The following is an 11790-nucleotide window of genomic DNA, read 5'->3' on the forward strand; positions in this document are numbered from 1 at the left end:
GTTTGCAGATTGGTAAAAACATGGAGTTGAATTAAGTAATGACAGCTGCACAAAAGCCACACAGACTTTTGTGCACAAATGTTACAAAGCACAAGTGAATGATGTATTTGAGATAAATGGGTTGCCAGCCAAAAATGATGGACAATTAACAAAACTAGAAAAAAAAAACATAATAATATGCGCAAACACATAAGACTTTTTTAGTATGGAGCAACATTTGTCAATATGGAAGCTTAGTTGTAAATGTGTCTGTGATGAGCAAAGGTTTGTCGTTCTGTGTTACGAAAAATCTATTGAAAACAAAAAATAACCGCATAAATATATATAAAGGAAACTAAATGTAGTTCCTGGTAATTTGCCATTGTCTGTGTTTTGGCTATACTGCCAAAAGTATTTACAAAAAATAAAGAAATCAAGACAACAGAAAGATCATAAATACATAAATACTATACATAAATATCATTTTTTAACAGAGTGAAAAATATAAACATATAAATGAACTCTTAAGTTTAACCAGTGCACCAGAAGGAACGCTTTGATTTATTTTGTTGTTATGTGCAGACAAAACAAGTTCACCCCTGGGGCAATAATCTTCGCAGATAGTTCTACTCACATCCGCAACCTTAGTAAAACCTGCCATCCATTTCATTTCCTTTTACCTACCTAGACATAGAGTACATGACAAGGTTCTTAAAGAAATACAATGTTGTCTGCGGCAAAGAGCCTGGCAAATCCTGCATTGATGATTCAAGTCTTTGATAGAAAACTTCCCTCACAGACTTATTGGCTTACTGTTTAAGGATAGCTACATTTGTCTCTGGATGATGCTACATTTTATGCATTAAATGAGCACAGTACTTGGGCTTTTTTCTTGCAGCTACCCTTACGTTGCTAAATAATTAAAGTGCTGTTTGCAACAAACTCAAGACGAATCACAAATTTGCTTGATTTAAGACTTAATTTTTATATATCCAGTGGTATTACTAATTCATGTCCACAAAAACACGTGATATATGCCGCATTGGTTCTAGTTTTCAAGAGTTTGAAGCCGAGTATTATTAGTCAAAGTATATAGGGCAGGTAACCCATTAGAGATCACAACCAGAGTATCCTGATTAAGTGACAGAATAGTGGAGCAGAAGGATGTATGATCACAGTCGACAACAATCACTGGCCTCTCTCCATCTTCCTCCACCAAACTCTGTGTCAGCACAACCCAGAAGATATAGCAACAGACTTTTCCCCTCAGGTGCAACATTGTCATAGTTCATTAATCTTTTCAAACTTCTCCTGCTGCCATCAGCCCCCGTACATACTACTAATCCCCTTATTAATGTGGCAAATGAACCTGCACAAGAAGGACGACTCCCCCAAGGCTCCATAATTACAATGGTCTGTATAAACTCCTGTTTGCATTGAATGTCCATTTATTAAATGTACTGACAAGACAACGGTAGAATTACTGAGCTAAGCAGACATGTTTCTCTCTCACAGGTTTTTATAACACTCCATGCTTTATTCTCTATACTCCATCAAGTGTAAAAGTTAACAGCTTGCTCATTATTTGTTACCTATACACCTACATGTCTGCTTTGGCTATAACAGTCACAACAGGGGGAAAAAATAATACATGAGTCCTGGTAGAAATACAAAAATAACCTGTATATGGTGTTTTTTTTGTATGGTCAGTTCTTTAAAAAAAATTTAGGGCCTCTGTAACCAAAGTTAAGGCATAATTCATAAAGTAAAATGTAAAGACTACCTTTTCCCTGATATGCAACAAAAGGTTAAGGTATAGCGGAGGATGTTCTTTTTCTGGGTGGATCAACAAAATAAGTGGTCCTCCTAATTGTCCCCATTCTGAGTCTGGCTTGTGCATGCTCTTGCACACATTCAATAGGCGTTCCCTCTCGGGAGTGGCAAAGGGTTATGTATGTGCCTTTTTTTAAGTGGAGAGGGCAGTTCTTTTCAAATATTTGTAAAAATCCTCCACTTTACCTTTAAGCAAGACCTCAAACAAAAATGAAAAGTCTATAACAAATTAATTTTAAGGACAAGTTGTTGTACATAAAAAAAAAAAAACACTGGTCTTAATGATATAATTTAACACATGGCGTATATTAAGCTAAAAAAAAGGGGGGAGATGCATTTGTTGTAGATGTGAGAATTTGCATGTGTATCCATTAGATTTCTAATTTTCACAGTATTACTTGCAAACCCTGCAACCCCCAGTCAACCATAATAACATGAGCTCTGGGATCTGACGCACAGCACATAGTTAATGCATAGCCATTGGGTTCATGTTGTGATAGTGAACCATAGCTATGCCCAAGACTACTGACAGAATGAGAGGAAGACTGATGGTGATGATTATATTTGGTTTCTTAGATGCTTGTGATGCCTTGTGAAACTAGGACAGTTTTTGTCAAGCTTTTTTTTCCCGTCAATGTTGTTTACACAAATGTTGGTCCCTGGAGGGTAAATAATAAGCAAGGAAAAAAAAAAAGAAAAAGCAGACCAGGATTGCTTCCACGGCTATCAGCAGGGTTCGGGGGGCGATATAAACTCCACACCACAAGGCATTTGTTTGTGATGGCAGAGTTGTAAATGTCTGTTATTACCATTCCTTACATGTTCTATACTCCCTGAAAAGGAAGGTCAGGATTTGTTGTTGCTTCCAATGCCTTTTATTCCTGCTACCTTTTTTTCCATCAGTTTTCATTGTTATTGATTGGCATTGATGCTGCACAGAAGTGACTGTTGAAAACTGAAAGAAAATTGCTTTTTAATTCTTAGAGAAAAGTCAATTTTAAACTCTGCTCTGCTGGGCTTTGTGTCTTTTTCTTGAACATCCTTTTTTAAATTAACTGCTTATTTTCAGTTAACTTCAGGTGAGCGAAGTTGTTTGCCATTGGTTTGTTAAAGAAGAGTAAATGCTAAATTTCATCAGTCTATCATTCACCTTTGTGATGGCTTATATAGTGCAACAAATTGCACCCTACTGACTTCAGTTTCAGTATATTACCTCAACTCAGTTTTCGACCAAAAAATAAGTAGTAATAACTTTAACTCATATTGACACATTTTATTATCTGTGTGCATATAAGAAATCTTTTAATATTGCAGTTCTTATCTTCTTTTTTTTCCCTAAAGCCTAGCAACTGCATTGCATATGATATGATAATCCGATGATATTGCTTTCTGGATTTTCTGTTTGCTTAAGGTTTCACTCAAATATAATTGGTCTCATTTTCATTCTTGCTTTTAAAGAGAAACTTCACTAATCCTATTCCTGTTATTTTTTTTATTTGACAAACTGAGAGAAATACCTAAAAGCAAAGGTATTCTCTTTTTGTCATAACTGTAAAATGGTAATGATATGCACATTTTAGCCCTACCGGTTTGCAGTGTACAATAAATTCGGAATAAGAATGGAAAAAGGAAATGAATAGCTTTTAATAATACCCTAAATTATTGCAGGATGACAATTTTAGGATACCTGACGTCTATTATACGTTCAACTAAATGTAAACCTCATTCTCCAACAAAAAGATCCTTTTAAAATAGCTATGACTATATATCAGAAACAGAATTTCTTTGGAGTCTTTTATATATATCTTCAAATATGGATCATGGTGGATAATAAAATGGTGGATTTTTATTTTAATTCTACCTGTATTACTTTTTCTGTATTGTTCTTTAAACAAATGTTTGAAGACATATCATCCAGCTGTCAAGAAGAGAAAATATATCAAACCGCACCAGAGGAACAAAAACAATCGAACAGGAGTAAAAGAGAGAAAGGTGCAGTTTGAGAAAATTTTACATGCCTTACTGTATTTTAACCATTATTCTGAGAGTTAAACATGATCCAAATAAAACTTGTATGGTCATAGAATCAAAGGTCAGACTGGACCTTTTTATATAGACTTGCCAGTGGGTTCTGGGGCTGCCAAGGGGCCCTCTACTTAGTGGAAAATCTATAAAGGCAGATATTTAGAAGGTATCTTGAACCACCTCAAATTATTCCTTATAAATGAAATCATAATGAAATACTGATTATGATAATATTTATTTAGCCCCATGATTTTGCTGACGCTTAAAATGTCGGTAAAAAAATTTCTTTCAACTACAAGAAAATCAATCTAGTTATTTTTTTTGTGTTTGGGATTTTCACCAAAAGTGTTTTCAGCTTTTATTCTGTGCTAAGAGTAAAAGTACTGTTAAAGTAATGCTGCAGCTACAATTTAGTTCATGTAATCTGATGATTTTTTATTGAGGACCTTATGACTGTGCAAGGCTAGTCTTCAAATAAAGTGATAAAGCCAAAATTAAACTTTGAAGGTTTTTAAAGTTGTTCCTGAGGACAGGTTTTCCTGAAATATTCTACTGTTTCTTTTTTTTCTCTGGATTTTAGAAAAACAACACATTAATAATAATAATGAATGAACTTTATAAAACTCCAAATTAGAGGTCATTTTTTCCAAACAGACTGATGAAATTACGCCAAAAAAACATATAGGTTGAGGTTTAGAATGTGTTTACTTTGAAAAAGAGTCTAATTATTAAAGCAGATTCTACCCTTTGTTGTGGCACTTATAACATATGCTTTATGTTTTCCTTAAACTTTATTAAATTAAATATCAATGAACTTCATACTATAATATATACTATAATCAATGGAAACAGTTTTTGAATTAGGGAAAAATATTAAGTTATTACTATATATATATTTTTATATAGTATTTATATATGGTATAAAATTCCCTGTACACTTGATGCCTGATAGAACACAATGAATACAAACTGTTTTTAAATTTTCTTTTAAACAACTTCTTTTCATTTTTTGTGTTCGTAATGCGTCCTGTATTCAGAAGGTTGCTGGTTAAAGCCCCGTCTACCAATCAGAGGATTTCTGGTTCAATCCTTGTCTAAGTCATTGTGTCCTTGGCCTAATGATTGTGATCAGAGGGCCTTGTGGAACCTTTGTATGGCAGCCTTGCTTCTTCTATGTAATTGTGCCCCAAGGCAGCTGTGGCCACAATGTAGTCAATGCCGTAAGTGTGTGAAGTACTTTAAAAGCCAGTGCTTAGGGGAAGTAAGAATAAATCAAGATATAAAATTTTAGAGAAAGTATTATGTATTGATCTTTATTTATTGTGTTGCTTTTTTCACCAGATAAGTTCAGGTTTGAAACAATATGGATTGTAGAATTATTTAAGGTTTTTATCTTTCTTTGCTGGGTATCAACAAGTTCTAACTCTTACAGTTGTTGATTAAGTGTATAAGAAGGATTGATTTGTGGAAAAAAAAAGGCTTGCAAAGGTAGTATTAATGTTATACAAAAGCACCTGAAAGCTCATAAATCAAATGATAAAAACCTCGGTGAGTAAAAATGTACATTGTATGTGGCACTATAGAGAACACACTGGCTCTGTTTGTGCGCTTCTTTGAATCGTTTGTCAGAAATATTGATTCTAGTAAATCTTGTGTGGAATTGTGGGATGACTGAGCAAATCAATGACGTTGTGCTTACAGTATAGTGTCATATCTCATGTGTCACCCTCTAGGGCTGGAAAAACCCCAACCCACCAGCCGCAACCACCATCACCTGTTTTATCTTCTTTACTCAAATCTCCAACGACACACAAGCACCAAATACTGAGTGACGCTACAATGAATGCCTCTTTTGACTACTGCCTCTCACACAGAAGCACATTACATGCATCTAAGATGCAGTCGCCCAGAGTTATACATCCAAAGGAGTTGCCCGGTGTTGTCCCTGTAATTCAACTCTTTCCTCCAGATAGATGCTATCACTCAGATCTACAACTGCCATTATCAATCTTCCCTGTGCTACTTCTGCATCATTAGGTGAGAGTATTTTACTAAGAACTCTAACATAGGTTTCATTCCTTTCTTGTCCTCCCTTGCATTCCACTGCAAGTTGGCATAGTGCCAAGCTGTGCCGTGCAGCGCAACAGTGCCCCCTAAAGGTTTAGTACCACCACACGTCAAACCTGCCCAACAGAGTGATCTCACAGCCTTCCATTTATTTCACTTTCTCTCCTCCATTTTTGTCCACGTGTGTTCCACTAGATTATAAATGTGTGTTGTGTAGTGCTACTTTATTAGCAGAAAAATTAATAAGGCTCTGATAAAAAGCAGCATGGATTACGTTGAAATTTGAGGCTCATTATTGGCTAATCCTTTTTGAATTGGATGTGTATCAAGTTCCAGACAAGCTTTACTCAGTTCGCTGGTGTGATTTTAGAGAAGGAATTAAATTCAAGCTTAGATGATGAGGCAAAGCCCACAGTGACATTCACAATAGCTCTGTAGCAGTCTAATTATTGACTATTGTTGCTGCAGCAGGTGTTGAAAAGGTTACAAACTCTTTAGTGATATTACAGTGCACACTAAAATAAAAAAAATAAATAAATAAAAAATGAAAACACTTTTATGAGAAGAGAGGTGAAAAGTCTGCTTTTTTATGTTGGCAGCATTTTGCTGTGATGATAACATTTATCTGAGTAGATAGGCAAGAAAAAAATGTTTCTTTCACAAAGTACATTGAATCACAATTATTCTTGTGTAGATATAGTATGACAGTTTTCTAAACTGGGTGCTGAAGAGGAATAGTAAGGCTTGAAAATTGCTTACCCACTTGCATTTCCTTAAATACTGAATAGGTTTAATTATAAAACCAGCTTATAATTATTATCCCCAAATTATAATGCTGAGTCCATGATCAACTCCATTTTCCACACCTCTCCTTTTTTAATTTTAGACTGAGATACAGAGGATTTTTTTTGGAGTAGTAACTCTGCAACACTTTGTTTCTTGAAACTACCTTATAGTGAGTCCCTAATCTAGACTGGCACTTCAGCACTGTGGAACAGGGCAGTTATAGGCAGTACTTATAGACCAGTAAAAGTGCTCCTTTACCTGCTGTCTGGTGTGCATGGGCCCCTTCGTTTTAAACCCTCCTTGGGAGCTGCTCTCTGAGGCACTGAAGTGGTCGGAGCTCGTGGAGGATCTCTTGGAAAGGGTGTCACAGCCCCCAACAAATGTGTTATCCAGTGGGAGTTCCTGAATCACATGATGCTTCTTGACTGAGACAGGTGTGTCGGCCTTGAGGTGGAAGGCCGATTGTGGCGAGGCTGACTTGTAGTGTCGAGCCAGGTCGGGGCTGCTTGGTTTGAATGTGGTAGTAGGTGTGGCATTCCAATCAAACCGTCCAATTCCTTGTTCTTCCAGCTCAGTGGGCAGACTGATGGTTCCATTGATCGGTTCATGCGCAGGATCATCTGGTTTGTTTCCCTCGATGGTGACAAAGTTGAGCAAGGAGCTTTTGGGGGACTTTCGTTTCTTACGCTTTTTCTTTTTGTTTTGCTTGTTTTCTGTGTTGGGTGACATCCACTCAGCCCCTTGCTTTTTTCTTTGTGCAGCTTTAAATCTGGACGCATGGCGGCATCGCAGCAGCACAGTCACAAAGATGACAATAATCACCACCAATGCACCGGTAACAAAGGCTATCATTATAGTTAAATAGTCACCATTTTGATAAGTTTCACTGCTTTCACCAATGTTTCTGTCTATCGGGGTCTCCATGGTGCGCCGAATGAGATCATAAATGAGTGTTGAATTGCCCACAGTGTCATTGACATACAAAAACACTAGCACCAGGGTATGGAGTGATTTTGGATACCCCAGGTCACTGATATTGACTACTAATCTGTGCAAGCCTATGTCCGTTACTGCAGGCTTTTCTTCCAGCGTAATGTTTCCTGTCACAGGGTCAATTCTGAATAAACCTTTGTTATTCCCACTCACAATGGTGTATTTCAGTTCAGCGTTCATTCCTGTGTCCCCATCAACAGCAAACACCTCAGCTACCACAGATCCCGGAATAGAGGACAGAGGGACAAGCTTGAAAGAGGTGTTAGAGGGTGGGTAGATGACAATTGGTGTGTTGTCATTGACATCAATGACATTGATGGTCACCTTTGCAGCAGAGGAGCAAGGAGGTCTGCCACTGTCCACAGCCTTAACATCAAAAGTATAGGAGCTCTGTTGCTCCCTGTCAAATGACACATTAGATTTTATCACTCCAGAGTATGGATCTAGTATAAAGTTCTCATTGTCATTCAGTATAGAAAGAGAGACAGCAGCATTTTCTCCAGCATCTGAATCTGTCACAGTAATCACCCCTACTGTGCTGTATTTAGGCAGATTCTCTGACACAAAGAACTGAAAGTGGTTATGTGTGAATTTTGGGTTGTTATCATTTTCATCCAGCACAGTTACAATAACAGCTGCCTGTGTTTGCAAAGGGGGGGTCCCATTATCTCTTGCCGTTACAGTGAAGAGGAATCTGTCCTGATCCTCCCTATCAAAAACCCTAGATGCAGTTAGGACTCCAGTTTTGCGATCCAGATCAAAAAATGATGCATTTGGTCCCAGCTGATAGACTATTTCTGCATTCTTGCCACTGTCCTCATCTGTAGCTGTAAGGGTAGTGAGGAACAGGTCGCGTTTGTTGTTTTCCATGATGGCCAGCTCAATGACTGGCTGAGTAAAAATAGGTTGGTTGTCATTCTCATCTTCCAGCCTCACTCTCACCAAGGCTGTCTGATTCAAACTCGGCTTTCCAGAATCTGACGCAACTATTTTAAAGTTGTATTCCTTCGTCCCCTCATAGTCAAGCAGAGCAGATGTTTCTAGCAGATACTGGTTGTCATACACAGCTTTCAGATGGAAAGGTACATCCTTCTCTATGAAACAAATGACCTTGCCATTTATGTCTGTGTCTTTGTCTGAAACTGTGATGAGAGCAATCTTAGTATTGATGGGATCCTTCTCTGAGAGGAAAACAGTGCCGTTAATGGGACTGATGATGTATCTGAGGTCTATATTAGGTGGATTGTCATTAACATCAGTCACATTTATAGAAACAGTAGCTTTGGCAGGACTTGAGCTGCCATCACTGGCCAAAACAGAAAGCTTGTGAATGGCAGTTTCCTCCCTGTCCAGAGGTCTCTGCACTGTAATTAAGCCAGATGTTGCATTTAATGCAAAAAGTCTTTTAGTTGCAGGAGACACTTGAGTTCCAAATACATAATGTATGTCTGCATTTGCCCCTATGTCTGCATCTGTAGCCTGGAGCTGCACAACAGATGTGCCTATGGGGGAGTTCTCAGGTATATGCACCTCTATCTGACTCTCTTTGAACACCGGCTTGTTATCATTGACATCTGTTACAGTGACCTGAAGAATGGCAGTGCTGGATTTCTGTGGGCTCCCTCCATCCTCTACTTTAATTTTCATCACATAAGTATCCTTCTGCTCCCGGTCAAGATTCTGCTGCACAATAAGCTGGGGCCACTTCTCCCCCTCAGGCGTCTCCACGATGTCTAAACCGAAGGCACTTTGCCCATTGATCAGCTCGTATTTGTGGACACTGTTGGGGCCAGTGTCTGGGTCAGTGGCAGAAGGAATAGCAAAGCGGCTGTTAATAAGAGTGTTTTCTGGGATGGAGATGTTGATCACAGGGGATGGGAACATGGGGGCATTATCATTTGTATCTTTGACAATTATTTTTATCTTAATCAGTCTGAAATAATCATTAGGCAGGATGACCACTTCAATTTCAAAGGAGCACTCGCTGTCCTCAAATGAGAGTCCAGGGCACAACTTCTCTCTGTCTATTCTGTTTGATGTTGTGAATATCTCTCCAGTGTTGCTCAGAACACGAACCAGTGGGTTGTCTCCAGCTTTGGAAACCAGTCGGTACACAAGATTAGCACTTGCTCCAGTGGCAGCATTTGTATGGGAAATGTTGAGGTCCTTTGGTATATTTCCAATGAGGACATTTTCTTGCAATTCCTCCCTGATGGGATATATTAATTCTTGAGCAATGGAAGGATCAAGCCATATGCAGGCAAGCAGAGCACCCAACAGGTAATAGTCTTTCAGATCCATGACAATTTTAATTTTTCTCCAGGCTTTGCAATTTGACAATTTGCTTCTGTGCAGCGTCAACACTTATCGTCCAAATAAACACCTACGAATAGAGGAGAGTTTTTTCAGTGAAGTTTCTTTGGATGCACAGTAATAAAATGTATGTAAGGTAAATTATTTCCTTTAATTTGGTATTCATTGAGTCTAATATTAAATCTAACAGTAAATGTTCAGCTGAATATTTAAAACATTGAAAAGAAAAAAAAACAGCAAGTAATAAACTGTAACAGTGTCTTTCTCCCTTTGCAAATCCTCCTGATTTCATGCTCACCAAGAATCTTCCACCCCATAGGCTGAAAAACTTCACAACAAATTACACAGTTTTAATAATTTCTCACTTAAACTAGCAACATTAAAAAGTTTAAGCTGTGTGTGTGGGCTCCTAAACAAATGAATGCACATGAATTAAGCTTATACAAAGTAAGCTCAGTGAGATGTTGCATTCAGTGGGCATCTGAGACTCATTCTTATCCTATATACATACCCCAAATCCGTTGCAGCAAGCAGAAAAAAAAACTGGAGTGTGTCAGCTCATAGTCTTCTCATCCCTTGGTGCCATATGCAAGTTTGTTCAGGTAAAGAGACCCCTCTCTGCTGATAGGCGTTTTGTTCCAGAGAAGAGAGAGAGATAGAAAGAAAAAAAGAAAAACCTTGTAGGAGTGATCAGACCTATGATATTTGGAGTAAAAACTGCAAAGCGCAAAAACTGGGGTTAATGCGAGGTTGCATAGCCAGTGTCGCAGTTCCTTTCTCCCAATTTAACTTCAGGGATGGACAGAGAATAACAAGGATTGATCAGCCCGGCTCTCCCGGCAGCCAGAGCAAGGTTATCAGAGGTATGTGCTGCCTCTTATAAGTACGGATCCAGTGTATATATGCACACCTAGATATATAAATAAATGAATAGTGATCTCCCGTAAATGTCCCGAGAAAACCGTCTTTCTCCTTGTTTTTACCCGGCTACCTGTGAAGGTGAAGGTGCCGACGAGGTGAACGCAGGAGACACTCGTGTCCCGTCATGATTCAACCTCACGCAGCTCCATCAGGTACATGCACAAAAAAAGCATAAAATAAAAAGGATATATATTTATAAAAAAAAAATGAGGTGCAAGACCTTAGAGTTAATCCCGCTCGGAGATGCCAAGCAACATGAAAAACCTCTACAGTGTTATACAGCGATGCTCATACTCCCGCTTATCCTCGCAGTCTCACTCCCAGAGCAGAATATCTTGCACTAACTCTTTGTAAACCCATAGGAGGGGTGGTGAAGTATACCGCTCTAACGCTCCCCTCCTCCCAACCCGCCGACCCTCGTCATTGGACACCGCCCATCTTTTTCAGCTGCGCTGTCAACCCGGAGCCGCTGCAGGATTGGTCCGCGGCCGCGTCACTCAAAGCGGTCCGGAGACGCTCGGAGAGGATGCTGCAGGCTGCAGGGAGACGCTTAACCAAAACCCGGAGGCTGGAGGGGGTTGATGATGAGGATGACGACGGAGATGAAAATGATAAAGCTGGCAGTCATATTGATAATAATGAATAAAAAATAAAATAAAAACGTCCTCTTTCTTTTATGTATAGAGCCAAAAAGCTGATAAAGATATGCATCAAAGCACAGGTGCCAACCTGTTTGTCAGGCAGGCTGCAATAATTGGGGAGCTGCTTAGAAAAAAAAAGGACACACTTGGAGAATTATGGCCCCGGAAGGAAGAAATAAAAAGAAATGGATAAACCAAGCTTACTATACAAGCTTTGTGCAAGAACCTCATA

At 38.7% G+C, this 11790-nt stretch overlaps 1 protein-coding gene across 6 annotated transcripts in view; it reads right to left on the bottom strand.

Annotated features, from left to right (window-relative positions):
• Positions 1–11273, bottom strand: part of LOC119771874 (protocadherin-9) — a 235323-nt gene extending 224050 nt beyond the window's left edge. For 2 of the 6 annotated variants that reach the window (XM_038268075.1, XM_038268071.1), the window contains exons 1-2: positions 10508–11273; positions 6949–10066 (exon numbers count right to left, since the gene is read on the bottom strand). In XM_038268075.1, coding sequence (XP_038124003.1) covers positions 6949–9984 — 3036 coding nt within the window. In that variant the 5' untranslated portion in view covers positions 9985–10066; positions 10508–11273. The remainder of the gene's footprint in view (positions 1–6948; positions 10067–10507) is intronic. The other 4 variants (XM_038268077.1, XM_038268076.1, XM_038268072.1 and 1 more) reach the window with 3 other exon arrangements.
• Between the last annotated feature and the right edge of the window lie 517 nt (positions 11274–11790).

The sequence above is a fragment of the Cyprinodon tularosa genome, unplaced genomic scaffold (assembly GCF_016077235.1).
Source record: "Cyprinodon tularosa strain WSP-4 unplaced genomic scaffold, ASM1607723v1 ctg691, whole genome shotgun sequence".
NCBI classification, from domain to species: domain Eukaryota; kingdom Metazoa; phylum Chordata; class Actinopteri; order Cyprinodontiformes; family Cyprinodontidae; genus Cyprinodon; species Cyprinodon tularosa.